The sequence below is a fragment of the Aspergillus stella-maris genome (genome assembly GCF_047715825.1).
Source record: "Aspergillus stella-maris strain CBS 113639 unplaced genomic scaffold BDV14scaffold_12, whole genome shotgun sequence".
NCBI lineage: Eukaryota > Fungi > Ascomycota > Eurotiomycetes > Eurotiales > Aspergillaceae > Aspergillus > Aspergillus stella-maris.
The window spans coordinates 261,394-289,349 of NW_027396806.1; the positions used below are offsets into that span (position 1 = coordinate 261,394).

Consider the following 27,956-nt stretch of genomic DNA (forward strand, 5'->3'; position numbering starts at 1 on the left):
CAGCTAGCCTATTCAGTAGGCTCCACTCCATTAAACGCACCAAAACCCTCGCCTCGTCGACATCATATTCACCAGCCGCAGCCCTAGTCACAGCCCCATATAGCCCGTTCTTTTAACAGGTAGAGGAGCCGTTCTTTCCTCCCGAGGAACACCAAGTCCATCAAAACATGCTTCTGCGTTCTGACGTGTTGTCCAAATATGGTGCTCCTTAGCCTCGGCTGCGCTCATGCCAATGTCATCCTCGTTTCGGCGGGTGAGATCGTCAAAATAGGATCGTACAAGGCGGACAGGGTAGCCTTCCTGTTTATAGACCGCTAAAAGGGCCAGGTCAAACTAAGTTGAATAGAGGAGTTAGTCACGTTTCTGGTTCATCTCAACCGATATAATGACGACGCACCTCATTAAGACGGCCCGCATACACAATGATAATACAACCGTATAGGAGATGATGTTTGGTGACATAGCCCTTAGCTAGAACCGATGCGGTACCGGCACCGGGTACGTCGTGCGACCTCCTTTCACATTTCTCATGCAAGACTGATACCTCTCCATTTATCAGACCCCCATTTCGCTCTACTCTTTGACCTGTCATTCAAGCCTCCCATTCCAAAGACATGCTTCACGGCGTCAATGGCGCGCCGTACACTCCCCAGATTTCTAGCTCTCTGGATCCCCGTCAGTCCGTCAAGAACGAACCTTCGGTGCTCCTCGTTTTCAAGTGATGCGTTACCAAGTATAAAAAGCGGCCACAGAAGAGTGGCCAAATTGATGTTTTTGTTAATATGATTGCTGGCGGTTGTCTCCGTGAGGGCTGAAATTGTAGAGACGAGGGTGGTCATTAAAGAGGCTCTAGATGGCGGTAAAGAGGGAGTATCTCGTGCTCCTGGCTCATGACTGTCTTTTGACCTGGAAAGGGGGCCAAGACGCTCTGTAAGGTAAAGCTGTGCGGTGAGCTTTTTGATGTGGGCGATCTGTTCGAGATCGTTCCGGGAATGAGAATGGGCGGGAAGAGTCTGCTTCAACGACATGAGGGCCTGATGCATCTCACTGGTGGCAATGGCGTAGTATTGAGTTTCACTCGCGGTCAGGTGCCGGCTTCTCGAGATCTTTTAGGAGTATAATGAGTACATCGGGAAGTAGATCGGTACAAGTTTCGCTGGGGTAGAGATAGCGTACTTTAGCCTTTGCCGAAGCCAGTGTAGATATTCGATGGATGAGACTCATCAGGCCGCGCGAGCAGCCCATCAAAACGTCAATCTACCCAGGCATCAGAGAATGTAAATCTGATGACAAGGGGCTGCTTACTTCTTCCAGGTCCTCTCCCTCAGCCCAAAGTTGGGTGTCATCCTCGTCATCTTCTTCAGACGCCGTCCGACTCATTATATCATGGGCGATAAAGTACATCCGGAAGAACCCCCAGAGACTAGGTGAGGCCACTGGAAGCGCTTTGTCAAAACTCAATAGCCTCATACCACCGCGTAGATGGGTAAGCCATGAGGATGAGCAGCCATCAGAGATCTGTTTCGGTCATTATTTAATTGACCAGGATACGGAGAGGAGGGCTAGGGGGAAGGGTGTTGATATCGACCTACATCCTGAAAGCAGAGCATCAATACCGTAGCAATCGTCCCCTCATCATGGCTATTGAGAGCTATCTGTTGCCGAAGACCCTGCAGGGTTTTGTGTTTATAGTGACAAGCTTCCTGGCGTAAGCTGGGTTGACCGAGGAGACAAAGTTGGTTCGCGGCAACTGCTAGAAGGGCATTGCGGAGGGTATCAGAAGAGAAGGAAAGTGGTATCACGAGAGAAATATATGGGTTATGTGACGTGCTCAAGGAGCAAGAGGGGCTAATCCCTCGGATGAAGTAGTCGAGGAGATAGGCGTCTGTTTCAGGGAAGGTATGAAGAGGGTGGGCGTGATAGGAAGGAAGGAGGAAAGGAGTGGTAGTAAGAAACTCGTGCTTCGAATAGCGATCAAATTCAGAATCGGACGGATTTTCTCGGTCTTGTTTCTCAAAGTCTTCAATTGCAACGTTGAGGAAAATCCAGCGGTTGATGTATGAGTGTAGCGGGATAGGCCTGAAGACGGCTGAATTCCGGGCTTTGGATGGTGGTCGTTTTGTCCAGATGCCTATTCAAAGGATCAGCTCAACCGCGACCGAATCAAGACAGATCCGCCTGTCTACCTTCTCGCCCGAATGCAAGTCCGCGTTGAACAGCGTCTTCCCTGAATGTCAACTTAAGATCGCGCTTGCACGGAAGACCTAGCGTCTCGCAGCGTCTGCAGCGGGGCTGTTCTTCTGTGCAACGAAGGTGTTTTTCTAGAAGGATTTAGTCTCGGCTAAACCGGCATTAGGCTCATAGCAGACTGACCTTTGCATTGTAAGCACCCCGTACGCCTTCGGGTGTCATCCTTGCGTGACATGGCTGTTGGAGACTTGGAGACAGGAGATGGAGATGGAGTTGATGCGGGGGCCAATCCTCTTATCTTAGCCATGTCTTTTAGTGGCAATCTTATCTTCTAACTAAGAAAATTCAAGACTAGTATGTTCTGATTGGACCTTCCCAAGATGTTGGTTGTGGCAAGTTAGCCAGCTGGTTCCCCTTATCGAACATCAGACCACCGCCCAAGCCTAAGTCGCTGTTTATCTCTCTCTTACGTTGTGTATCTAAAGCCCTTTTGCTGGAAGTCTGTCTTATCAGCAAATGCATTTGCTAAATCCCCGTCTACTTCACCTTCCACCGGTACGCCATCAACGCGCCGACGGTTGAATATGACTGCAATGGCCCAGTATGCGCCAATGAGAGCAACGCAAACGCAGTAGCACACCAACATGGCAACAAATCCTCCAGTGTAGGCTGGTGCCTGGTTTGCTCGGAATGTTTGCGGTCCAATCAAATTTCCGACCGCATATCCGATATACAGTATGGAGTACTGTACTGTCTTTTTGGTGTTTCCAGCTGTGTTTGCCTGCGCCATTGAAATCCCAACAACGTAAGGACCGAAGTAGGTATATAAAAGATAAATACCAACCATTTGCCCTCCGACGTTTGTCCGCGGGAGAGTGTAGACTATGATCGCACCGATCGCAGGGACACAGGAAGCGATCATTGTGACAAGACACCGCCGGTTACTCCATTTCGCAGCGACCCAGGAGAAGACAAAAGCAGACAGCGTGGACATGACGCCGGTCGGCATGTTCAGTAGCGAGGTATTGACCGCGGAAAAGCCAAGGTTGTTGATGATGATCCCACTGAAAGTAGTCAAGCCGCCATTTGGAATGTTGATGGCAATGTTGAAAAAGAAAAGAATCCAGGTCTTTGGGTCAATGACCGCTTCCAACGCCTGATCCCATTTCCATTGACGGTTGGTGATACCTGTCTTATTCTCCGCTAGGCGTTGGACGGTGTGATATTTCTCTCGCTCGGTAAGGAAAAAGGCGTTCATTGGGGAGTCGGGGAGATAGATGAATGCTACAATAGACCAAAGAGTCGATACAGATCCTATAAGTAAAAAATGTTAGCGGATTTCTTACTCTATGCAAGGGGGAACCCACCAGTAATAAGGAAGAGGTACTGCCAGATTGATAAAGGCGCCGAGGAAGGGATGTGACCGACAGCCCACGAAAGAAATCCGTTGACTATTGAACTTGCGGCCGCGAAGACAAGAGCGTTACGTGGTGGTTGTTCGGTCTTGGTATAGAATCCGGCAACGATGAGTGAGATTGACGGGACGATGATGGCTTCGAGACACCCTGTATATTATTTATGTCAGTTCAAGCAGTGCAGAAAATGAAAAATAAAAGTCCAAACTTACCCATGAAGAACCGCAACGCCATCAACCCACTCCAGTTCCGAGAAACCGGCATAAGGAGAGCTAATATCGACCAGCCTGTTGAACAAGCACAAAGATATTTCGCAGATGGAAGTCGATGGACCAAGTATGTGGAAGGCCACATGCCGACGATGGCCTACTCTTGTTAGCACTCCTTGCAATATATGCAATGGCATACGCACTCCGATGGACAAGATTGAACCAGCCCATGAGTACTGTTGACCAACAAGATGCAAGTCTGTCTCGAGGCCATAAATAGCAGCTGTACTGATTGCCACTTTGTCCACAGCACCCAATGTCGCTGTCATGAACAGCTGCACCTTTCGTTAGCTCATACTGTTTGTTGATCACGAACTGGAAAGAAAACTACCATGGGCAGAAGAATCCAGTCAGTTTTGCGTAGCATCCTTCTTTCCTCTTCGCGAGACAACGGCTCATGACCAGCATTGTAAGCCAGATATTGGGCAGCTTCATCCATTTCTCTCGTGACAGCCCCCTTCCCTTCCTCAGGGGCCTCAACGGTGGGTGTCTTTTGATCTGCCATTGCGAGGGTCTCGACCTCAGTGATTCTTGAACAACGAGGGTAGAGGGGACTCGACATCTTCCACCGCGGACTTTATACTTCTCAGGACGACACCTTTCCCTCAGACAGCCGGTATCTCAGATAACACCCGTGATGTTTCCATCCATGCAGTATTGACTTACTCCAACAGATAAAGGATCCGGGGTAGACCCACCTTAAATCAGCCAAACACCGTACTTGTCTATTGGTGGAAGAAGCTGGCAAACCGTGTCGACCTTCCTATTTTCTGGCGCTATGCGGAGTTCCTGCATGTGCCTTACTCCAAGTTAATGCCGTGTCGACCTTCCTCGTATTTTGTCTTGTTGAGTTCTACTCCAACACCACTATAAAAGTGCTGATAACCGGCAAAGAGCAAGATGCACGATTCATTCCTATACAATCGCTTATCTTTCCGCGAAAATGACGGTCCCAATGGAAGCTCCCGGGAGCGTCCGAATAGCAATCGGTATGTGTTGGTTTTGCATTTTCCTATCCCAAACTTGTCATGCTGATTATGTCTTTCAGATCGCGGCGGCACATTCACAGACGTATGGGCCAGTCTGCCAGGAAGACCCGATGTGGTTCTGAAGTTGCTGTCGGTTGATCCTGCCAATTATGCCGATGCTCCTACGGAAGGTGCGACTATTACCCTGAAGCGAACTTTAATAGTAGGTACTGACTTCTGCCTGCCACTAGGTATCCGACGAGTCCTTTCGCTTTATCGTGGCGAAGAGATCCCCCGCGGCGTTCCTTTACCTAAGGCCGACCTCGAATCCATTCGCATGGGAACAACCGTCGCAACAAATGCACTGCTCGAGCGCAAAGGCACAAAACATGCATTCCTCGTTACAAAGGGCTTCCGAGACCTGTTAGAGATCGGATACCAGTCACGGCCACGACTATTCGACCTGAACATCGTTAAGCCTGAAGTTCTATACTCAGCCGTACAAGAAATTGACGCACGTGTCACTATAGAAGGTTTTGATGAGGATGTCGATGGCCTTTTCGCCAACTCCCTGGAAGAGCCAGGCGTGCTCGAGAGAGCGTCCAGTGGTGATTTCATTCGCATCCTGAAGCCACTAGATGAACCTGCTGTGAGAAACATCTTAGGAGATCTCCGCCAGCAGGGTTTTGATACGGTCGCTGTTTGCTTCACACACTCCCATGTCTATCCTCATCATGAGATTAGAGTCAAACAGATGGCGCTCGAGGAAGGCTTCACCCACGTGTCGCTTTCGTCGGCCGTCGCTGCGAAAATGATCAAGATGGTGCCGAGAGGCAGTTCGTCTTCTGCAGACGCTTACCTTACCCCTGAAATCAAAAATTATCTTAATGGCTTCGCGCGGGGATTCGAAGGTGGAAACCTAAATGGCGTACGATGCGACTTTATGCAATCTGACGGAGGTCTTGTCAGCCACGATCGCTTCAGCGGGCTCCGTGGTATTCTTAGTGGGCCAGCAGGTACAGCATCCCTCCACATCTGGGATAGACTGAAGGCTAATGTACCTAGGTGGTGTTGTCGGTTACGCTCGTACATCCTACGACGGCGCTTCCGGAACCCCTGTCGTCGGATTCGACATGGGAGGAACATCCACCGACGTCTCACGGTACGGCGGCACCTTCGAGCACGTCTTTGAAAGTGTCACTGCTGGAGTCACCATTCAAAGTCCCCAGCTGGACATCAATACGGTTGCCGCCGGCGGTGGATCCATTCTATTCTGGCGCAATGGCCTCTTTGTTGTCGGACCTGAAAGCGCCTCGTCACATCCTGGTCCAGCTTGTTATCGCAAAGGTGGTCCATTGACAGTGACCGACGCGAATCTGTTCCTTGGAAGGCTCATTCCAGATTTGTTTCCTAAGATCTTTGGTAAAGACGAGAACCAGCCGCTGGATGTCGATATTGTCAAGGAGAAATTTATTGCCTTGACAAACCAGATCAATCAAGATACCGGGAAGAAGCTCACGCCGGAAGAGGTGGCTTGTGGTTTCCTGGACGTTGCAAATGAGGCCATGTGTCGTCCTATCCGAGCCTTGACCGAGGACAAGGGATACGATATTGGTACGTTATTCCTCCCTATATTTATGAAACGTTCTAACTTGTCACAGCAAGCCATAATCTCGGTGTCTTTGGTGGAGCTGGAGGTCAACATGCTTGCGACATCGCGCGCACTTTGAAGATCTCAACTATCATCATCCACAGATTCTCTAGTATTCTATCTGCATACGGTAAGGCCTACAGATTCTAGTCTTTCTCTAAAAGATTATTAACAGACTTAGGAATGGCTCTGGCGGACGTTGTCCAAGAAGCTCAAGAGCCGGTCAACGAAACATACAATGCCTCATCTCGTGTCATTCTGGAGGAGCGTCTGGCTACCCTTCGCGAGCAGGTCCGGAGGCAGCTTATGGATCAGGGTATCCGCGAAGAGGACATCGAATATGAGATGTACCTGAACATGCGATACCAGGGTACAGAGACTTCGATCATGGCCCTGCGACCTGAGGACGGTGACTTCGTTGCAGAGTTTCGCAAGACGCATCTGCGCGAGTTTTCCTTCTGCTTCCCTGATGAGAGGCCGATCTTTGTCGATGATGTTCGCGTCCGTGGTATTGGAACTAGTGAGCGCAAGACCTGGGAAGGTGAGGAGCTGGGGCGACAGTTGAGAGACTCCGAGTTCAGGTCGCCAAAGACGAACTTTGCTGAGAAAACGGTACGTATTGCCGACATACACAGATTTTCTGTCACTGACTGTCCAGACACCGGTATACTTCCCTAAGATAGGCCACACAGATGCCCCGATCTACCTCCTGCAGAAGCTTCCCCCTGGTCTTTCCATCGAAGGTCCAGCTATCATCGTCGACCAAACGCAGACCCTTGTTGTTGCCCCGAACACCGTGGCCAAGGTGCTCCACTCACATATTGTCATCGAAGTAAAGGATGCAGCTTCGGTTGCCACTGAGCAGCCAATGGTTGTTGATCACATTCAGCTTTCTGTCTTTGGGCACCGTTTCATGAGCATCGCTGAGCAGATGGGTCGTGCGCTCCAGAAGACGGCAGTGTCGCTGAATATCAAGGAGCGACTTGACTTTTCATGCGCACTGTTTGGGCCAGATGGTAAGACTAAGCATTCTCCTCGGCGGCTCACAGCTAACTATGACAGGTGATCTTGTCGCCAACGCTCCCCATGTCCCCGTGCATCTGGGCTCAATGAGCTACGCTGTAAAGCACCAGCACGAGCTACACAAAGGAAAGCTATCGCCAGGTGACGTCCTTGTAGCAAACCACCCTGAGTCCGGTGGAACCCACCTCCCCGACATCACTGTCATAACCCCCGTGTTCGAGAAAACAGGCTCAGCGGTCGCTTTCTACGTCGCCTCACGAGGTCACCACACAGATATCGGCGGCTTCGGCGGGACCTCAATGCCACCTAACTCAACAGAGCTCTGGCAGGAAGGTGCAGCTATTCGCTCATTCAAGCTCATCCATGCCGGTGACTTTGATGAAGCCGGAATTACAGAAATCCTTCTTGCGCCAGGCCAGTACCCCGGTTGCACAGGGAGCAGACATATCCAAGACAACATCTCCGACCTGAAGGCCCAAGTTGCAGCCAACCACAAAGGAATGACCCTCGTCCAGGCCCTAATCGAGGAGTACACCCTTCCGACCGTACAAATGTACATGAAAGCCATTCAATCCAACGCCGAGCTCGCGGTCCGCTCATACCTCCTAGCCACCCGCAAAAAACTAGGTTCCCATCTCACCTCAACAGACCAAATGGACAACGGCACATTGATAAAACTCTCAATAAACATCTCAGATTCCGGTTCCGCAACATTCGACTTTACAGGCACTGGCGTCGAAATGCTAAGCAACATCAACGCCCCACCAGCCATCACCCACTCCGCCATAATCTACACCCTCCGCCTCCTAATCGGCACCGACATCCCGCTAAACCAAGGCTGTCTCGCGCCAATAGACACAATTCTCCCCAAGGGCTCCTTCCTGAATCCATCATCTGGCCCCGCCGTTTGCGCCGGAAACACCCAGACATCCCAGCGCATAGTAGACATTATCCTGCGTGCATTCCGCGCCGCCGCTGCCTCACACGGCTGCATGAACTGCCTTGGTTTCTTCGGTGAAGGAGGCCAAGATACCTCAGGCGGTAAACACAAGGGGTACGCGTATGCCTTCGGCGAAACAATCTGCGGCGGATCAGGCGCGACAGAGATCCAGGCCGGTGCATCGGGCGTGCACACACACATGACGAACACCCGCATCACGGACCCCGAGAGCCTCGAGAAGCGGTACCCCGTTATCCTGCGTGAATTCGCCATACGACCTGGCACAGGTGGAAGGGGTCAATTTAATGGTGGGAATGGCGTAACGAGGGACATTGAGTGCCGGGCTCCGTTGAGTTTCAGTGTTATTACTGAGCGACGGAGTGTGCCGCCTTATGGGATGGATGGCGGTGGTGAGGGGGAGAGGGGCGCGAATTATTGGGTGAGGAGGGTCAAGAGAGATGATGGGGATGGGGATGGGTACGAGGAGAGGTGGGTGAATATGGGGAGTAAGAATATGGTGCGGATGGAGACTGGGGATCGGTGTGTTATTCATACGCCGGGGGGTGGTGGGTGGGGTGTACCGGAGGCTGTAAATGGAGAGGTCAATGGGCATGCGAATGGGTTAGAAACACCCATGGATAAGCCAAAGACTCAGTATCCTAGAGCTTCTGGGAGTGTGAGTGCTTATATGTCTGCACAGGCGGAGTCAAATTAGGTTCAGTTACGGGTTAGCTATACGTACATACAAATATATATCCCAAGACATGATGAACATGTCAAGGCACGATTATTTCCACCTCGCCGGACTCTCAAGAAGTTATTATAATTGCTATCGATTCATAGACTCCAGAGCAATCCAGTTTTGGAGTTTCAGACGTCCGTAGAGCTACTTACTACTTCGCCTTTCTAAAAACCGTAACATTAACACCCCCATACTCCTCCCTCCCAGCCCTCAACACCTCGCCCCGTTTCGCAGCCTCGTCCCACTCGTCCCCTTCCAACTCCCATTCCCACTGTTCCTCCCCCCCTCCATCCCCATCTTCATTTAAATTTCCAATCAACCCCCTCAAAACACCCCCCACAACAACAACCAACATCCTAACAGAAAACCCCCTAGCAGAAGGACACCTCATCCCTCCCCAACGCAAACGGCATCCCCGCGCTGCCCTCCCCAACGCAAACGGCATCCCCGCGCTGCCCTCCCCAATCAATTCAGTCCTGATTCTCCCATCACCCGATATAAACCTGCTTGAATTGAAAAGCAGCGCAGCGTCTCCCCAATATTCTTTATCCCGCTGGATAGCTTCAATGTCAATCAGTGTAGAGCCACGACTTATTCTCCGCACGGACGGGTACCGTCTCAGTGATTCGTAGGCTATTGCTAGTGTTGTTGGAGAGGGGTATGTATTTGCTTCTTGATTGAGGAGAGCATCTATCCACACCCTTTCCCTTGAACTCGGCCCATCAGGATGTTTTAAAATAGCAAGAAGGGTATACAGCGTTCCGCGCCAGGGGGCTTCGAATGCCGGGAGGAGAATATCAAGTGGATTAAAATTCTCTCTGGTCCCACTGGCCCCGTAGAGAATTTTCTTCGCAAGGTCTGTATCGACTTTTTTTCTCTTTGAAGAGTGTTTGGAGGGTGCTTATTAAGTGGTCTGCGTCGTGTTGGAGCGCTGGTGGGATAGATGACGGGTTAGACGAGGTTGCGGTGTGTCTCTTTGCGCGGACGGCCATGTTGTGTATGGAGTTTGAGATGTAGCTTAGTGTTTGGGTGTCGAAATCATCGATATCGAAGAGTGCCTTGAGAATTGCGGCGAGGGATGCATTGAGGCTTATTTGCTTCAGGTTCCCAGTTACGCTTCTCACACCCTTTCCATCCTCGCACAGCTTCATCTCCTTGGACAGTAATGGCTCGAGCGCCTTCCCAACTGTATCCCCAATCCGTCCCCAAGCGGAACCATCAACCTTGCACATAGCGCGGAATATAGCGGTTCGGTATGCCCGTTGAATACCAAGGGAGTCCGAGACGAAGGGCTTGTTGAGGTGGTAGAGGTTCTTGGTTGTAGACGTCGCTTTCCGCGCGGGGTGCGTTGGGCGAGGTTTGATGACTTCAATGTATCGATTGTGCGTTTCAATAGATCTGTCTCGGTATGGGAATCTGCGCTTTGGGGTGCGGCGGGATGTGAGAATGGAGTATCGTGCATTGGTGTTTGTGTCTGCGGGTACGCATCGTAGGCTGGTTTCATGGTGAAGACGGAATGGAATAGTCGGTAAATTGTGTTGTTTTTCAGCTTGTGTTGGCGGAGGAGAAAGTAGGTGACGGCGATGATAAGCCCTAGGGCCAGCGTGGGGATGGAGGAAGCTTGGTTGACCATTTTTAAGACTCTGTCCGGACCGGTAATTTGCGTGTAAAGCTAGGTTATATCAATGGATGGCAGCGGTAGCCATCAAGGAGCACAAAATCTTTTAAACCAAGGCAGTTGGCAGGGCTGACCACCTACTTAATATAAATGTTACTACCCCTCCCTCTCCTACCCCTGCACGACCGTCATTCAATAGCCGGGAATGTGCAGCCATTGTAGTTCAGATGCCATCTTGGCTGCTCCGAACAGGCTTTGAGGGTACTCTGTCGATGTTAACATGTCGATCATATCAGATGTGGTGCACAATAGCAGCAATAATCCAACAAAGGGATCCAAGTTAGGGCTGCGGACATAAGTCAAGTGGCTGCCGAGGGAGCTACGTCTGTGAAACCATTTCCCCGGGAAACATCAAGGACCTTGACAAATCTAGTACCTTCTCATTGGTCAGAGTGTACCAGGTGTTAGAAAGCTCCAAAGCGAAACTATGCGGCGTGAATAAGGCGAGCTCAGCTTGACAAGCTATGGTTGCCGCCAGGGGCAAACGCGGGTGTTGCTCCGCTTCGCTCGGCATTTTATGACCAGCGAGCATTCATACCTTCCGATATAGTAGGCTCCTGACGAATACCGGTCATCTTTTCTACCAATGCTCAATGGTGGTTGGGTTATCTCCCCGCCCTCAATCCAAGGCGCTATTCGGGGCGTTCAAAAAGCGAGTTATCGTGTTACATAGCATGTCCAAGAGTTCCTCCAGCTGCTCGCTAGAAACAACCCTGCTTGATGAGACCAACTCAAACATCAGTTGCTCTCGCTTGGCAAGGATATTCATAAGACAGTGCTCGCCAGAGGTAAGCACGCCGAATGTGCGGAAGCCCTGGTTTAGCAATAGCAAATTCGCCCTGCCACTGACGCCACTGGAACGATTCCCGTTGAACAAGAGTAAGTTGCCGTTCCATTCAAAGAGTTGTCGATGCGTCAGTTGCATACCTGGCATCCAGCCTGCGATATTTGTCTCCAAAGCGGCATAGAATATAGCGTCTTGGATGGCGGTGTTGTAGAAGTCTGGATAGAGGATCATAACGAAGGTTATATTCACACCTGTGCTTGCGTGCGTAAGTGCTCGGACTGTACTAAATGCTTCTGTAAAGGCGTCTTTGATTTGGTGGAGCGAGATATCGGCCCTGGGGTTGTAAATCCCTGTCCACGGTGCCGCTGATAACATGGCTGATTTGACAAAGTCATACCCAGCAGTTCCACACCTTATCAAGCCTTTAACAGGCGCAAGCCAAGAAGAAGTCGAGATCTCAATCCGTACTTTCAAGGCCCAGAGATAGATACCGACTGTTTCGTCAAAGTAGTACCTTGCCTTTTTGTACCTGGTTTCGAGCCATTCTCGCCACTGGCTTTTTTCAGCTGTGCGAGCTAAGTAGTCCTCCACATGATGTTTGCGGAGAGCATGGACTGTCTCTCTGTACTTTGATAAAGTAAGGTTGTGTTCGAATAAAGCGGTGTTGACGGGGATCACGAGGATTGTGCTGTTCTCGAGGGATTATCCGTAGGCTACTGTTCTACGGTTGTTATCCAGTGATCCAACGATTATAGAGTGTTTTTCAAAGGATATACATAGTCCACAGATCCAGGTTTATTGCTATGGGCCGAATCCCATAGGGTTCCATGATGCAGGGCGGGTCGTGCGGGCAGGTCCAGGCGTGATCGTCGTCGCTGGCGCCATCGACAACACCGAATGCAAAAGCGTGGCGGAAGGATACCAAGCACAAGAGAAGTAACTGCCACATTTGCATATTGTTCAGGTGTTTTACATCATAGTCTGGTTGAGATCTGAGGTTTAAAGGAAGTCGAGATTGAATTGGCCGCGGACTGGCTTGGTTGGCGCCGGGCTAGTCCACTTTCAGCCAAGGCGACCTAGGGCTCGACCTGGAAGTATTATCTGAAGAACGCGATATGCATGGTCTTTATATGTGCTCCAAAATGTGGGGGCCACTTAGTTTGAAGGGTTTTAACTGATTTGTGAAAAAGTCAGGGCCTCAGCTCGCGTATCCGATAGCAAGAAGGTTCATCAGGCACCGTCAACGGCCACAAATCCTGTGTACTTGAACCAGCTAGGTTGGCAATGGGCTGTGATCGAAGCCGTATCAGAGCCTGGGTGGTCCGGGGTGTTCAACCAACCCTCCGTACCAAATATTTATGTGAAGACTTGGGTAAAGTTGTTGCGAAGCGAGTGATTAACCTCATTTTTTAAAGGTGGTAGAATGTCTCTCTTCCGCTGGCGAGATGCTGCTGCACTTTGCTCTTGCACTTTGTCTTGCCTTTTTCGAGGAGGCGGATAAGGCGAGGTCGATTGCAGGTGCGGGACACTAAGCATACCAGTATCCGAGCCATGCTCTATACTATGGACCAGACAGAGAAGAAGCGGACAGGCGTCATTCGCTCCTTCCAAATATATAGGTTCAGATTCCCGGACAGGCAAGTGCGACGGTGGGTTGTTCCTCCCTGAATAGTCACATATTTTCAACTTCCGAGGAAGGTGCGATGGTCTCCTTGAGCTGACTGGTGGGGTACTATCTAGTATGAAAAGGAACCGGTACCCTTTGAGAAGCGTGAAGAAGTCAGCCCCCGACACCGGAAGCCTAGTGTTTGTTCGCGTAGCTTTATGAGTATCACGTGAACCCTTTTCCTGAAGACTGACCTTGAGTCTGTGGGAGTGGGTTAAAGGACCAGGAATTGAGTCAAGTGAACGCGAGTCTTCAATACTGACTCCTCTTACTTCCGATAAAAGGGGTCTCTTGATGGAGGCTACGGATTTTCGGACCTGCGTTATGTGAATACAACTTTCCACGATGCTAACGGTGTGCTCGATTTATATGCGCTATCCTAGAAGGCTAGGGCTAGCATACTTTATGAGGCTAGTATGCGTCGATATTCTTGCTCTACAGGGCACCGCCCCTGCGAGTCCGGACCGCAGAGGCTGGAAGTGTGAAAGCCATCCCTGTCTGTTAAGAATTATACAGAGTGGTTATCCAGTCTTCACTGCGGCATTTTTTGCACGATGATGCGATTGCCTGGGAGATAAAAACTGAGGGGTAGGGATACAGCCCGCGAAGGTTGATCTCGACAACAGTTTCCGTACTTAGTGAAAAATCGTCACATTCTCTCTGCGTCCTCGATTTACTCCATCAAAATTTCCACGTCAAGCTTGACAGGAGCTGATCACCCGACGATACCCGATAATGCAGCCCAAGCTCGAATGCTAGTCCCGGTCACCACAGCGACCTGCCACAGGAAATATCAATCAATCTGCATCACAGTGGCACAAAAATGAGAGAACATTGAAGTCTTCGTGCGGGGTCGAAGTTCCAAAATGGAGGCATCACATCCTTCACCGTCCAACGACCAAATATTGGTCCTATCTCCAACTCCCCCTCTACCTATCACAACTTCACATTGGCCAGCCTGCAAGACCATCACAGTTCTCACCCTAGACCAAAGTCAATCCCAGCCGTGAGGAATGTGATCTCTTGAGAGTGTGACAAAAAGCACATATCCCACCTTATCCCCAAACCCTCGCCGCCGATCGAGATCTATAATTGGTTGCCGTCAGAAGACAAGGTTCCGACTGTGCCTTGATTGGAAGCGAGTGCAGAGAACGACACCGATAGCACGCAAGCACGGGATTCGAGAAGCAGATAGGGACATACTATTGGATGGGTTGATGTGACGGTGGTTGGACGATGTGCTGGGCCTGCAGATGGTCGGCGCTTAGCAGAGGGCTGTGATTTGATTGGTCGAGGGGCTTGCCTTGCCCTACCTCCTCAGTGACTTCGATTGCCACTGATCTGTGAGGGAGTGGGGATATATAGCCGCCCTCTTGCCCCTGCTGGATGCTTCTTCTTTTCTGAAACATTCTTCAGTTCTCCATCTTTTTGCCATTCTATTTTTGTTTCTTGTTGCTAGGCTGGTCCGGCAACGTCTATCTTTAACGCCTTCTACCCCATACAACAAATAAAACCATACTACAACACCAAGCTTGACTTTGTTGATCGAAGTCCTGCCTTCCCCCTCGCCAATAATTATTATTATCATACCATATCACCATCATTCCATAACCACCGCCAATACACCTTAATCCGAACTTCAACCACAACAACCAAAATGATCCGCACTGCCAAACCAAAGCTCTCCGTCTCCATATCCGCCGCCCAAAACACCATCTCGCGGCCCTCTCTTTCCCTCAAATCCCCCGGGCCCCTCGCACACTCCCCCCGCAGCCCTCTTCCACCATCGCCCGCCCCCTCAAAGCGCTTCTCGTCGCTCTCTTCCAGCTCTGTCCCGCAACCGCCAAGCTACAACTACGTCAACAACTGCGGTTCCAAGAGCATTCTGAAGAAGCAGGCCGGGTCAACGGGGTCAAGCAAGCGCATTGCTTTCGGCAGCCAGACTGTACACTGCATTACGCCGATCGAGAACACGGAAGAGTACTATGGGAGTTATAAGAAGCTGAGTAAGGAAGAGAGGAGGTGGATTGTTAGGGAGTGAATGGTTCCTATCTTTTGGGTGGATGATATTGAAAAATGTTGTTGGATGCGGCGCTTGAGTCGAGATCTCCTCGTCAGGTTACATACTGATGGAGGACCGGACCGCGCACTTGTCTCCAGCTGTCCGGTCTCGGGCTCTGCTCATTATGAGCATCCCCCTCCTGCCGAAGGGTTGGTTCATCTACGAAGCTTGAGGTCGTTCAACCCCCATGACTTCGTCTCTCTAGGAGTTGTTGGTGTACCTGCCATACCTACCTTGTACCCGATGGGACGTGACAGTAAAGGGCAGGACAAGCGCTGCGTGGATGAGCGATGTACTTATGACTTATGATATGACCGGTATGAATAATTATACAATCCTTATTGAAATCTTCCTCTCGCCCTGTCCTTTCACGTAGCTTTGTAGCCTTATTCGAAACTCATAGTTCAGATTGCCCGAGTCTGCGATATCTCCTTCCGTCCTCTGGTACTGCTGGAGCATCGCCACAACAAACAGTATTTAGAAATCTTATCTAATCCTGGCAATAACTCTGAACAATTCACTCCTTTACATCCCATGCAGCATCTGGGTACTGGCTTTGGCCCGCTAATCTCGCCAAAACCACTATCTTCCTGAACCTAGCACAGTTGCATCCTACCATCTTCCGAACGTTCGTAGCACCCGAAACTCCTTTCCATCTAATGCACCCCTCTGTGCCCACAGATGTCTACTCCATCCCGTCCTTACAGAGCATTGCCTAAATAGGAAGGAAGGGGGGTATCCATGCCCGCCGTGCCCGCAGGTGAGGTACCCGCAGGCAGGATCCGGTCCGATCTTTCCCCGCCATCGCTTCCTTGTCCAGTTTCTGCCAACCAAACAACCAAATAGCAAGCGGTGTCGGAAGCGGCCCCGTGACCTACAGAGTAGAAGAGACGAGAGACGCAACTCACTGGCAGAGGAAAGAAGACTGCTCCTAAATCCTAATGGATTGAAGTGCTCTTAATTCTGGAAGCGCGGCCAGCGGTACTGGTGGTGGCCTCAGGCAGTTAGATATGCAAGCATTCTGGAGAGGACGTACTCCGTAACAACCTTGCGTTTCGCTGACTTGGGTGAGCTGCGGTGGTTAGAGGCTTGTTATGAAGGTTTTTCTTGCATCCGATGGTAGGCTTGGTAGAAAAGCAGGTAGAATTGAAGGAATTCTTGACTTCTTGACTACCCTGTCACTTCGAAAGCGCACACCTACTTTACTCTGTACGTGAATCGGGAAATAGCCATCGGGGAGAAGTCATCTGTCCTGTCTGGCGAGCGACATCTCTGAGATGAGGCGATGGATGCTAGATTCGGTAAGTAAGCAGCTGGCGGGTCCCGAGTTGCTTAACGAGGGGAATCCGCCAGATCATGCGTCTTGTTGTTCTGAGTTGTCTATTATACAATTGCTCTATCGTACAGTGCTATAGTACACCTATACCTATTATACAGTCTATCACCCCCCAGAGTCATTCATTTATCATGCCGAACCCACCCCCCAACACCAAGAACACCCCCCTCCCCCTCCTCAGCCTCCTTCCCTTCAAACTCCGGATCAAGACTCCACTTCCTAAGTGCCCTAACACCCCTCTCACTCCTCCACCCAGCCTCAAACATCTCTATCCCGGCCCACCCAATCATCGCCGCATTATCCGTACACAGCGCCGGCGGTGGCGCAACAATCTCAATGTTCGCAAAACCCCTAACATCCAAGAACGACCGGAGAACCTTCATGAGGAATTTATTCGCCGCGACGCCACCGCTCACGACGAGTGTTTTGACGGGGACGGTAGAAGAGATAGGTTTGTGGACGGCTTTAGAGTTCGTCTTAACTTCGCAGAGGGACTCGAGCGCGATTATGGTTCTGGACGCGAGGTGTTCGAAGCAGGTGCGCATTGATTCGCGGGCGAGGAGGACGCGCTCGTCACGGTTGATTTCTTGGCCGGCGGTTTCTTTGCGCGAGATGATGCGCTCGACTGTTGGTGCGACGACGGCGAAGCTGAGTTCTAGTTGCCTGGTTTGCGCGAATGGGGTTGTGATGAACCAGCCGTAGGGTGTTTTCACTTTTGACGCGTCAATCTCCTCGCCTCTGTTTCGCGGCGCGGTGTAGTCGGCGTAGTCAGCGGGTCCATTGGGGAAGGCGAACTGCTCTAGGAGCTTGCCGTACATGGTAGTCTTCGATGTGCGGAGGAGGGACGGCGGTAAGATCGCGCGGGCAGCCTTGTCGAGGCCTTCGCCGATGGCGACGTCTGTTTTTGTAGCGAGGATGGAGTGCGATGTAAGAGATGAGGATGACGTGATGAGGGTATGGCCGCCTGAGGCGAGGATCGAAAGGAATGGAAACGACGGCGTTATCGTGGGCTGGTCCGTAGACGACTGAGAGGACTCTGAAAGAGCCAAGGCAGAAACAAGCCGTGGCGTCAAGAGATGCGCCTGCATATGGTGAACACCCACAAACGGGATCTGCCACGCAACAGAGAGCCCCTTTGCGGTGTCCAGCCCAACAAAGAGATTCGAGCGCATCCCCGGTCCACGAGTGACAGAGATAAAGTCTGGCTTCTGGCGCTTCCCATCAGGGAGCGGGACGATTTTGGCGGCATCATTCTGGGATTCCGGCGCGAAGGGCAAGTGCGAGAGCGCCTTGTTCAACAACTCCGCGAGATTCTCCTGGTGCGCTTCGAGCGCGAGGATCGGGTGAATGCCTTTGTAGTCTGTCAGATCGGGGGTGATGTTCTCTAAAAATCGGATTTGGGCGGCGCCGGTTTGATCATTTTTGTTCACTATTGCGACGGAAGTATCGTCGCTAGGGAAATCAGCATGTGACAGGATTTATTAAGTTGGATGGGCCTACCAGGAAGTCTCAATTGCGAGAGTCAGGAGCCCGCGACGGTGCGGGAAAGCGATACGGCGCGCATTTTGCCAGAGCAACTTGCGCAGGAGCAGCATGAGGATAAAATCAAAAGTTCGAATAAAAGAAAGCCAAAGTCGAAGTGTCGCCGCGGAAGAGACCGAGCGTGCACGGGCCATTCCCGCTCTATCGGGGTCGGTTTGTCGCTGCTTTTACAGGGCTTGGCAGGTAGGCTTTCTCATGCATACACTTCATTCTCGTGGCAATCTTTATATACAAAATCGTGCTATAGCTTCACTGAAACTACTTGCACACATGGCCAACTTGTTCATCCTAAGCACCTCCAGACGAGACAATCCGTGATCCATTTATCCATACCACCAGTTACAGGAGTATCAAAGATTCGCCCGCCGATCGCTGGCACATATCAGAACAAGAACACGCCACTATCCAATCCCAATCCATTCATCTAGATAGACAATATCTAGGCAGGAGAGAGAACTAAGATAATAGAGGAAGAAACCCACTATGCAAACAGGTACTTGGCCGCGTGCTCAACGTGGTCATCCGCAAACGTCGCCATAGTATAGTAACTGTGGTCGTAGTCCGGCTGATACCGAACATTAATCCCACTCACACCAGCCTCCTTCGCAGCCTTTTCGAGGTTCTCAGGGAGGAGCTGTCCCTGCTTGTAGAAGTTATCGCCAGTACCCTACACATAATACCATTAGCATTAGCATTGCATTCAACCGTCCCTTGAATAGAAGGAAAGGAAAGAACATACAACATCGATAAGCACATCAACCTTCTCCCCCTTCCACCTCTTCACCAACTCAGAAGCATCATGCTCCTTCCACTTCTCCACATCATCCCCAAGATACCCACCAAACGCCTTCTGCCCCCAAGGACAATTAATCGGGTTCGAGATCGGCGCGAACGCAGAAACACTCTTGTATTTCCCAGGGTTGCGCAGGAAAAGCGTGAGGGCGCCGTGCCCGCCCATGCTGTGGCCCGTGATACTCACCCTGCTACTGTCTAGCTGCGGGAATGCCTCGAAGACGACGGAGGGCAGTTCCTCGGTGACGTAGCTGTACATATTGTAGCCCTTGTTGTAGGGCTCTTTTGTGGCGTTTACGTAGAACCCTGCGCCTGTGCCGAAGTCCCAGCTGTCGGCTTCGCCGGCAATATCGAGGCCGCCTGAGCTTTATTAGTATAGCGATTGGGGATGGAATATGATGGTGTATTGGGATTGTGATTGGGAGTGGACGCACGAGGGCTCGTATCTGGGTACAAAACCGCAATGCCCTTCTTGCTAGCGCCGTGTTGGAAGAAGCCCTTCTCGGAGCAATTGTCGGCCGTACATGTCAGACCGGATAGATAAATGAGGACAGGCAATTTGGTGTTGGGTGACTGGAATGCCTGCGGCGGGAGGTAGAGGTTGAATGCCATCTCGCAGTTTGTGGTCTTGGCGGCATGGCTGAGCTTGAGGAGCTTGCCGCCAAAGGAGGCGATTGTTGCTTTTGTTGTGACGGACATTGTGATGTTGTTGAAGACTGATACTTGGGTAAAATGGGAGACGAAGTGACGTGAAGTCAATAAAAGCGTGGTGAGGGGAATGAGGGGCAGTCTTGGCGCGATGAAGTCAACCCCACTTGCTCCCCGCATCTGATGCCCTTTTCTGGAAATGTTTTGCTTGACGATAGTCATGATAGCATTAGAAAAGTATCGTAAAAATATATACAAACGCCTCTACCCATGCCCGCCATCCATGCAATGCAAACAATATAAGCAATTATTCTAAGAAAACACCAGGGACGCCATAAACCACCGGTGCTGCGCCATTCAAGTACTTCAACACACAAGCCATTCGAGACTGTGACACAGCTGCGTCAAGAGTTACAGCATCTCCAACGTCTTCTCCGCATGGTCTGAACCCATTCTGAATTAACCCCCAATTCTCAAACGTCGACTTGGCAAACCGATCAATATCCTTGTCGGTCACGTCCCACAGCGTAGCGACCAGCGCCGGTGCTCCTGCCTGCAGATAGTTCATCGGCGTGCCGTACGGCTCGTACTCGCCAGCTTCGGTAAGGGTTCCACTGCTGCAGCCCATGAGGAAGGTGACAGCGCATTGGTCAAGGCGCTTAACGGTGCGGCCGCGAATGTACTGTGCGCCGCTGCCGTGACCAAAGTAGAGGAAGAGACCCTTTGACTCGAGACCGTCCTTGAATTCTTCTTCTGATGGCTGACGATTGACGACGCCAGTCCACCCTTCGAGGTTGGTGAGATCTTTCTCGAAAGTGTTTTGAGTAGTCTGAAGATCGCCGGTGGGGTTGAGCATGTAGATGCCGTTGCGACGGTTGATTCCGAAACCGGTCTTCCTCTGACCACGGAACTGCAGGACTCGGTCACGAAGACATTCGAGAGACGGCACTCGGCAGACAGGCAGCCCTTGCAAACATGGAAGAGACTCCCAGGGGAATAGGTGTAGAGACTTGTCCAGCACAAGGATAGTGTTGTTCGGCTTCTGCTGAGCCTCATTGCTTGCGGCCTCGTGGTAAGCCCGTACGGCATCCAGTGTCTCCACAACCATCATGTCAAAGTCAACCTCATCGTACGCATTCCGTTCGCCTTGGAATTGCAGGATATCAACAACAAAGTATAGAAGGTCCATCAGCGTATCCTCGGGGTCTTCTTGTTCGTCCAGATCCTTTACTCCCACAAACAATTCTAACACATTAGGATGCAGGGTCAACCTCGGTCCCTCCGTGCGGCCTCCTTTCTGTCTGGAAGGTAGGTGTTTGTCGAGGATGTTCTCGAATGACTTGGCGAATCGGGTAAGAGACTTCTCGCTGCGCGGAATGGGCGAGAATATCCCGCGGAATCCTCCGAACCAGACGTTCTCAATATTCTGCAGGAGATTCTCCATTCGGCGGTCGAGAGCCTCCCGGTTTTTCCACCAGTTCTTCTTCATTTGTCGGTCGACTTGCAGCTTGGCAGCGTGGGAACTCTCGTTGGCCAGTCGGATAAGCTCCTTCATTTCGTCTCTTCCATCTTCAAATGTGAATTGGTCCTCCTCGTCCTCCTCGGAGTTGCCACGTCGGAGAGGAAGACGAAGCAAGAAGGGAGAGCGTCCTTGATGTAAACGGGAGACAACAAATTCTGTCTGGTCGGCGCTTAATGAAAGTGAAAGGACATTCCAATTGTCGGGAAGGATGTCGACATAATCTTGGGTGAAATCAGAGGCGACATCATCCGTCTCCATGAGCTCCGAGCGGGGCCATAACAGCGGGTCACAGTAGTCAGCAAGCTGCTTGTCGATGGAAATAGCCGCACGCTCTCTGGCGAAAGCTCCAATGCGCCCGATCTCGTTCATGGTTGCTGGCGACTGGGGCAGGGAAAGTTGGTTCTGTGACGCAGTAGCATGAGATAACATGGAGATGCGGCTCATCAAACGTGACGCAGAGTGGCTGTCAAGGGTAGAGCCAAGGTGGGTAGCAGTGTGAAAAATGTCGTTCAAGCAATCGCCAGCCTTCGATAACATAACAGAGAAGTCTTCTGTCGCTGGCTGAGCCTTTGCCCGGGTGCCTCGGTTGGGAGCTCTAGTCCGACGAGACGTGGACTTGCTGGAGCTGCTCTCACTCCCAGGGGAGCTCGGCTGCAAAGAAGGCAAAGAGATGGTCGACTCAGGAAGGACGCAGTATACTGCGTGGCCGGCAAAGTTGCGAATGGCATCTGCCAGGAGGTGCTCGCTCTCACCGAGGTGAACCGAGATCTTGCTGTCCCTGGTCACTGCAAACTTCCGAGCATCTGTCAACAGGTCGGAAGCCTTCTCGAAGTCGCGCTGTGCACGCAAGGAGGTGGCCTGCTGGCGAAGAATCTCACTTCGGATGTCAAATAATGAATTCGAGTCGACGGTAGATGCTTCCACGCTAGGTGGCGGCTTGGGTGTGCTCCGCGCAGAGGTTGTTGCGCTTCGTGATGTCGTTCCGCTGCGAGTCCTCCTCGTTGCCGCTGCCGCGGTCTGTCTCGTTGACCTGCTCTTAGGTCTGATCTGCATCTTTTTCATCTGTTCCTCCAGTTCAGGAACATCGACGGCATCCTTCGCTGACCCGGTGTTAAAGAATGTGCTGACAAGTTTCTCGGCGCCTCGCAGAGTCCTGTACTCATTGCGGTAGTCACCCTCTGCGCGCTGAAGAGCAGCCAAGCTCAACTGCAGAGAAACAAGCTCAACACTGCTCTCCAATTGCTCAGAGATCTTCTTGGCAGAGTTGAGAAGCTCCTGGCCCTCGGCAACATGGCCACCGAGAATCCAGTGAGATCCTAGCTGGGCTTGGGAGGCGATTAGGCGCACATTAGCATTCAAAGATTTGTTGATCTTCATTGCCTGTTCACCATAGTAGATAGCGTCCTGGAACAGACCATGATGCGCAGACAAGTTCGCCAAGTGCAGCAGCGAACTGTGGTGGGAGCCAATATGCGGCCAGAAGGGCGCACCCTGAGAGTACGTTGATGTGCGCGAAACCTCAAGTTTCGCCATTCCGTCAACAACAATCTCAAGCTCAGAGTTGTCGCCAGAGGTAAGCTTCTCCTGCTTCTTCTGAGCAAGCTTCTCGACCTTGGCCCATATCCTGCAGTTCAGGCGAACAGACAATTTAGCGAAGTAGAGGGCATCTTTGATCGAGCCTTGGGCAAAAGAAAGCCGGGAACTCAGGAGAGCAGCATCTGCAACAAGTCTTTCCCAGGAGATCTTCGTCAGCACCGAGCAAGCTGTAAGGTCCTCTGTTGACTGGTTCTTCTCGTAGAGCATCCTCGCCGATGACAAAATAGTAGCTGCGTTCTGCATGTCGCCGGTTTCAAGCAAAAAGCTGACACGAGCTAGCTCATACGATAATCTTGCAAGGCAGGAGACTTCATTACCCGCGATATAGGTGTCAGCCCGGCTAAGAAGGGTGCGTGCCTTAGTGCAGTTTCCGAGACGGCAGTATTGAAGGACAAGGCGGGAAAGGACCATGATTCCCTCGGACACACCAGTCCCTTGCAGCTCAGTAACTCGCAATACCAGTTCAAGCGTTGACAGCTGGGCTTTCCAGAGCCCATGGATCTCCGTATAATCAACGACGGCTTTCATCTGGAGCAAGAAGTAGTCAATGTTGCCAACAATCATACGAAGCGATTTCACGTCACGGCAGTGTCGTAACATCGAGCCCCAGGAGAAAATGATGGCTTCCAGCTGTTCGTGCTCAAGGCTGCCTTGATAGAGGCCGAGGGTGAGGCGGACCGAGTTCCTGAGATGAGCGGCCAAGGAAGCAATGTCGGCATCTTCCTGGTGCTCTTCGCTTTCCATTCCAGTCATTGCTTCATGAACAAATTGCTGAAGCAATTCCGGGTCTAGTGATCCCGGCTGCTCCAAAGTGAACCGTAGTCCAAGGAGTACGACCCGCAGGCGTCGAAGCGGGTGTTTTTCGGCCGGGTAAACGTCAAAAAGCCGGGATGTAAGTTCCGAAAAAACAGCGCGGAAGATGGTATCATTGCTTGTAGCGCCGTATATGTCGGTGAGGATACCCAACTGCCATTCGAGAACGTGGCCGCGTTGGGCGAAAGGAAGCGTTTTGTCGTCAAATATCTCATCTACCGCAGACCGCTTGTTCCGCAGCTTCACTTTCAGATATGCTGAGAGGACCCGTCCGAGTGTGAAACCTGTTCGCTTTGGGTCCTGGCTGATTTGGTGAGGGAAGAGGCCATCAGTACTAGAAGCAACGTCGTCCAAAGCTCCGGTAGCAATGTGCTCGCTGATAGATTGGCAAAACGCAACTTCGGCATCTGACACCATGCTACCCTCAACAAAGGTATGCGCGAGCCGTTCGTATTTGAGCGGGGCAAAGCCGGTGGTTCGTTGCAAAGGCGAGCATGTAGTGAGCAAGTTTGCGGATTGCTTGAGCAAGGGAAGAAGCTCGCGGGCACTCTTACCAGCCTCTTTCTCCTTGAGGTATCGGGACCAGAACAAGTTTGACAATTTGACAAGCGACGTGCCAGTTGATTCAGTGACAGTGGTGTCTTCAGAAGTTTCAATTGTAGCTAGAAGACGCTGACAGTCGAGCAAGGTAGAGACTATCTCATCCCATGCCGGTTGCTGGGACATGACAGATAACCGTCCAAGAGCTACCGTTGAATCTACAGCGGCAAGAACGATATTTTGTGCTGCATCGATGCGTTTTTGGAATGCTTCAAGACTTGCTTCGTCGTCCGCAGGTCGGCGCCCAATGTAACGGCGCAGAAACCGTACAAATCCGTTAAGATACTCGTATATTCGCGGAAAGGCGTCACTTTCGGAGTGTTGTTCCTTCGATACTCGGTCCCCAAACCAGCCCATTGCAAGCTTCTTCAGCTTGGCCGCCTCAACCAATAACTCATCAAGGTCTTGAGCGCTACCCTTGAGTGGTAGGCCTAATGCGGTCGTCGCTTCGGAAATGGCGTCGGAGAGGTCAGCCTTGACGGTTACCGATGACTTGATCGCTTGGAAGTTGAGTGTCACAATCTTGCATCGAACGGTGGCCAAGCTCATACACTGGCCACTCGATAGTGGGTTGATCGATTCCGTAAAAAGCTGTAAAGCCTCGTCGAAACACCCAGCGTCTAATGCCAGCTGTCCCAACATGGTAGCTATCCTCGCGACAGACAAGTTATCCTTGCCGCTTGGGGTGCGGTTCTGTGTCTTCGCGAAGGCAGACTGTAGGCGGACAATGCTCTTGTAGAGCAAGGCGAACTCAGCTTTCTCGATACCTTTGATGGCTTGGGCGAACGACCCGACGTATCGAGCTAGCGGATCCCACATCTCCCTACCATCCTCGCAGACATGGCCAGATATCTTCCAGGACGTGCACCGAGTCTCGAGTGACAGCAGCTGAAGAGCCAGTACTGTAATCGGCTTCAAGCGATCCTTGGTGTTGTTGTTGGCTTGCGTGGAAAGAGACAGGACGGTACTCGATAGTAATTGAAGCTGAACCGCGGCTTTATCCTTGGACAAAGCACCCGATTCGAGTGCTGCAAGTATGACCTTTGTCGGGCTGCTATCGTCCGTGAGCTGTAGCGAAGGTAGCATTTTCTGTATCGTGGCCGGTCGCTTCTCTGCGGCAATGAGGCGTAGTGCATTGGATTGAAATGTGACCAGCAACCCGAGAACCGATCGAGCGTTTGCGACGTTGGAAAACGAGACCAGATCAGACATTCGCTCCTTCGCCGCCTCATCCTCCTCCCCTTGGGGATCCTTCTTCGTCGTCTTCTTCCTCCCTGTCGCCAGGCCATCTAAATGTTGTTGAATCCTTCTCTTAAGCCCTCTCAGCTCTTTGTATGCCATATCGTTCAGCCCAAGCGCCAACATCCTGCCTGCAAGAACGCAGACGCCCTGTTCGAGCTGCATATTCGGTAACCCATCTCCTTGTTCTCCCCCGGTCTCCGACTTCAATATCCGCAGACACGAAAGAGATAGCCGCGCGCACTCTCCGACCGCTGATACCCCGTTGTCACCTTGCGTTGTCGTTGTTTCCTCAGTCTTCTTTGTTCGAATCGATTTCGCTGCGCGTTTGACCGGGCTCGTCTCCTTCGTAGATGTGGCTGTCTTGACCGCGTCGGAGAGCGTCTTCAAGGTCGTGTTAAAAACCTCTGTCGCAAGAACAAGTCTCTCTTGGTTCGATAACCGTCCGGCATTGCTGTCTGCCAATGTCACGATAGCTGTTTCTTGAACAGTCGCCTTCGTTTTCGTGTTCGTTCTCGTGCGCGTCGTCTTCGCTCGGGATGCTGTTGTCGTTGTGCTCGTAGCCGTAGCTTTCGTTCCTCTGACTCCTTTCTTCACAGTCGCTGTTGCACTCTCAATATCAACCGAATTGGAGCTCCGAAAGAGCTGTTGCAGCGATAACACGGTAGCAGCGGAGCATGTTGACGTCGACCTGAGCGTCTGTTTGACTGATTCAACGCTCGCGCGTGCATCGGATGGGAATGATGTAACTGCCATTACTGGCTATATCATACCTTGATGGTATGAGTTGCTGTGTATCGTATATTAGTGATGGTGTCGTAGTGTCGTCGGCGTCAGACAAGCTGGGCTTCAAGAGCAGTGATGATTCCTGGCGGAGCGAGACCCAACGGCGGCCGTTGTCGTGGTAACGGAGTCCAAAAGGGCTTAGCGTCGTTTCTGGCAGTGACTGTCTTTGTTCGGGGTTGGTGCCTTAGTGCCTCAGTCTAGTGCCTGAGGCAAACAGCAAATTATCCGTCCGCATCACCGGCTTCGGCTTCATTTTGACTTGGATCTCTGACGGTTTACTGACTTGCGCTCGCTACTATACACTCGCTCAACATGAATCACGCACGGATTATCTCGCGCTTGCGGCTGCAAACAGCATTTACACCCCTCACAACACCGGCTACCTCCTTACGACCGCGCCTACCAACACCTTCAAAACCGCAACTGCAATTCCGCCAGTTCAGCACACGCAGAATCTCCCTCCCTCGCATACTATCACCCTCCTTCTGGGCGACGCTCATCCCCAAAGCCTTTCGAAATGCCCCATCGTCTTCTCCCTCCGCCCCGAAATCGCGAGAGTGGAACCCCGCGTCCTACTACATAATCATCTTCATCTTAATCGGTAGCCAGGCGATTCGGATGATCATGCTGAAGAACGAATATAATGGGTACTTGCGGAGTACGGATGCGAAGATTCGATTGCTCAGGGAGGTCATTGAGAAGGTCAAGAGGGGGGAGGATGTGGATGTTAGGAAGTTGTTGGGGACGGGGGATGTTGGGGTTGAGAGGGAATGGGATGAGGGTTTGTTCTTCTTCCTAAAGTTGACCTTGGCCTAAGTGGGCTAATGAGTTTCTTTTGGTTTAGTGTTGAGAGAGATCGAACGCGAAGACTCGATATGGCATCAGAAGCAGAAGCAGAAGCATGAGGCCGAGGAGAAGGCAAAGGCTGAGGAACAGCAGCGGCAACATGCGACAAAGAGCACGAGTACTCCTACAACGGACGAGTCGACAACAATTGAAACCAAACCAAGGCGAAAGCCCGGCTTTTTCTAAGCTCGACTTACTCCGGACGTGCTACGATATGACCCAAGAATACGAACCCAGCGCTCAACTGGCAATCTGCGCCGCATGCAATTTTGTTCGACTCATATACTCGAGATCGGGCATCTAAGAGATTCTCGCTATGCACAGGTCTCGAACCTTAAACCAAGAGGTATAAGAGGCTCATGAGATAGTGGCCCCGCCGCAGGAACAACGCCGCGCCGCGTCGCAAGGCCGGATCTTCGGATGTCGGAAGAAACGATGTCTCGCTAATATATTTATATGCCATCTACTTCTTGTGTACTATATTTCATTTACCTCACTTAGACGGCCAGGGCTAAAGCTCTACACTTTTGCCATCACCTACAGATACAATTACAAAAGATACAAGACCCCGGTTCAATATCCGCTAGATGCAAGGCATTTCGAATGTTTTGATAGTTGTTGACGAATAAATATCTTGGTTCGGAGACGTCGGCAGTATGAGGCTGGGGTAGGTTTACTAGTGCTGATCTTGTGCTGCATTGCTGTCTGAACTCACAAGCACCACTGTCCAAGATACATTGCCTAGACGAACTCAACACTTATCTACAGAATACAGTAACAATCTCAACTTACTGATTTGTTGAATATAAGCTTCAGGGAGAGAAACGAGTAAGTCCGGTGTCCGG

General features: G+C 51.3%; 9 protein-coding genes across 9 annotated transcripts; 3 read left to right on the forward strand and 6 right to left on the reverse strand.

The window, feature by feature from the left end:
* Window positions 1-527: 527 nt before the first annotated feature.
* Window positions 528-4,379, reverse strand: BDV14DRAFT_188173 (transcription factor domain-containing protein; the record flags this gene model as incomplete). Its single annotated transcript, XM_073771031.1, has 10 exons — window positions 528-1,106; window positions 1,177-1,257; window positions 1,306-1,518; window positions 1,593-2,131; window positions 2,187-2,321; window positions 2,374-2,399; window positions 2,661-3,504; window positions 3,558-3,755; window positions 4,014-4,149; window positions 4,206-4,379. The coding sequence occupies 10 exons, from the start codon at window positions 4,377-4,379 to the stop codon at window positions 528-530; spliced, it is 2,925 nt and encodes a 974-aa protein (XP_073630668.1).
* A 438-nt stretch (window positions 4,380-4,817) lies between these two features.
* Window positions 4,818-9,171, forward strand: BDV14DRAFT_207220 (Hydantoinase B/oxoprolinase-domain-containing protein; the record flags this gene model as incomplete). The annotated part of the gene is made up of 9 exons (XM_073775096.1): window positions 4,818-4,863; window positions 4,923-5,033; window positions 5,094-5,858; window positions 5,908-6,456; window positions 6,504-6,623; window positions 6,675-7,105; window positions 7,152-7,509; window positions 7,556-8,904; window positions 8,941-9,171. The coding sequence occupies 9 exons, from the start codon at window positions 4,818-4,820 to the stop codon at window positions 9,169-9,171; spliced, it is 3,960 nt and encodes a 1,319-aa protein (XP_073630669.1).
* An 833-nt stretch (window positions 9,172-10,004) lies between these two features.
* On the reverse strand, window positions 10,005-10,831 carry BDV14DRAFT_197718 (uncharacterized protein; the record flags this gene model as incomplete). Its single annotated transcript, XM_073772756.1, has 2 exons — window positions 10,005-10,614; window positions 10,683-10,831. The coding sequence occupies 2 exons, from the start codon at window positions 10,829-10,831 to the stop codon at window positions 10,005-10,007; spliced, it is 759 nt and encodes a 252-aa protein (XP_073630670.1).
* Window positions 10,832-11,495: 664 nt separating this feature from the next.
* Window positions 11,496-12,038, reverse strand: BDV14DRAFT_197719 (uncharacterized protein; the record flags this gene model as incomplete). The annotated part of the gene is made up of 1 exon (XM_073772757.1): window positions 11,496-12,038. The coding sequence occupies one exon, from the start codon at window positions 12,036-12,038 to the stop codon at window positions 11,496-11,498; it is 543 nt and encodes a 180-aa protein (XP_073630671.1).
* A 2,698-nt stretch (window positions 12,039-14,736) lies between these two features.
* On the forward strand, window positions 14,737-15,738 carry BDV14DRAFT_169038 (uncharacterized protein). The gene has a single exon (XM_073767972.1). It carries the CDS (start codon window positions 14,987-14,989, stop codon window positions 15,368-15,370), a length of 384 nt encoding a protein of 127 aa, XP_073630672.1. The 5' UTR covers window positions 14,737-14,986; the 3' UTR covers window positions 15,371-15,738.
* A 1,111-nt stretch (window positions 15,739-16,849) lies between these two features.
* On the reverse strand, window positions 16,850-18,403 carry BDV14DRAFT_197721 (N(6)-L-threonylcarbamoyladenine synthase family protein; the record flags this gene model as incomplete). Its single annotated transcript, XM_073772758.1, has 2 exons — window positions 16,850-18,179; window positions 18,228-18,403. 2 exons carry the CDS (start codon window positions 18,401-18,403, stop codon window positions 16,850-16,852), a joined length of 1,506 nt encoding a protein of 501 aa, XP_073630673.1.
* Window positions 18,404-18,461: 58 nt separating this feature from the next.
* On the reverse strand, window positions 18,462-19,795 carry BDV14DRAFT_169040 (S-formylglutathione hydrolase). The gene is made up of 3 exons (XM_073767973.1): window positions 19,496-19,795; window positions 19,009-19,421; window positions 18,462-18,936 (listed from the first exon to the last, which is right to left on the reverse strand). Exons 1-3 carry the CDS (start codon window positions 19,758-19,760, stop codon window positions 18,751-18,753), a joined length of 864 nt encoding a protein of 287 aa, XP_073630674.1. The 5' UTR covers window positions 19,761-19,795; the 3' UTR covers window positions 18,462-18,750.
* A 159-nt stretch (window positions 19,796-19,954) lies between these two features.
* BDV14DRAFT_21177 (C50 family peptidase) lies at window positions 19,955-26,303 on the reverse strand. Its single transcript, XM_073776158.1, has one exon. It carries the CDS (start codon window positions 26,233-26,235, stop codon window positions 20,017-20,019), a length of 6,219 nt encoding a protein of 2,072 aa, XP_073630675.1. The 5' UTR covers window positions 26,236-26,303; the 3' UTR covers window positions 19,955-20,016.
* Window positions 26,304-26,502: 199 nt separating this feature from the next.
* On the forward strand, window positions 26,503-27,707 carry BDV14DRAFT_21181 (DUF5321 domain-containing protein). Its single transcript, XM_073776173.1, has 2 exons — window positions 26,503-27,046; window positions 27,110-27,707. The coding sequence occupies exons 1-2, from the start codon at window positions 26,578-26,580 to the stop codon at window positions 27,295-27,297; spliced, it is 657 nt and encodes a 218-aa protein (XP_073630676.1). The 5' UTR covers window positions 26,503-26,577; the 3' UTR covers window positions 27,298-27,707.
* Window positions 27,708-27,956: the final 249 nt, after the last annotated feature.

Bases quoted from the DNA above. Each gene is read 5' to 3' on its own strand.
- BDV14DRAFT_169038 (XM_073767972.1), top strand. From the start codon at position 14,987: ATGATCCGCACTGCCAAACCAAAGCTCTCCGTCTCCATATCCGCCGCC.
- BDV14DRAFT_169040 (XM_073767973.1), bottom strand. From the start codon at position 19,760: ATGTCCGTCACAACAAAAGCAACAATCGCCTCCTTTGGCGGCAAGCTC. The intron at 19,422-19,495 runs GTGCGTCCACTC...AATAAAGCTCAG, and splicing joins GTACCCAGATACGAGCCCTC to GCGGCCTCGATATTGCCGGC. The intron at 18,937-19,008 runs GTATGTTCTTTC...TATTATGTGTAG, and splicing joins TTGATGTGCTTATCGATGTT to GGTACTGGCGATAACTTCTA.
- BDV14DRAFT_21177 (XM_073776158.1), bottom strand. From the start codon at position 26,235: ATGGCAGTTACATCATTCCCATCCGATGCACGCGCGAGCGTTGAATCA.
- BDV14DRAFT_21181 (XM_073776173.1), top strand. From the start codon at position 26,578: ATGAATCACGCACGGATTATCTCGCGCTTGCGGCTGCAAACAGCATTT. The intron at 27,047-27,109 runs GTTTGTTCTTCT...CTTTTGGTTTAG, and splicing joins TGAGAGGGAATGGGATGAGG to TGTTGAGAGAGATCGAACGC.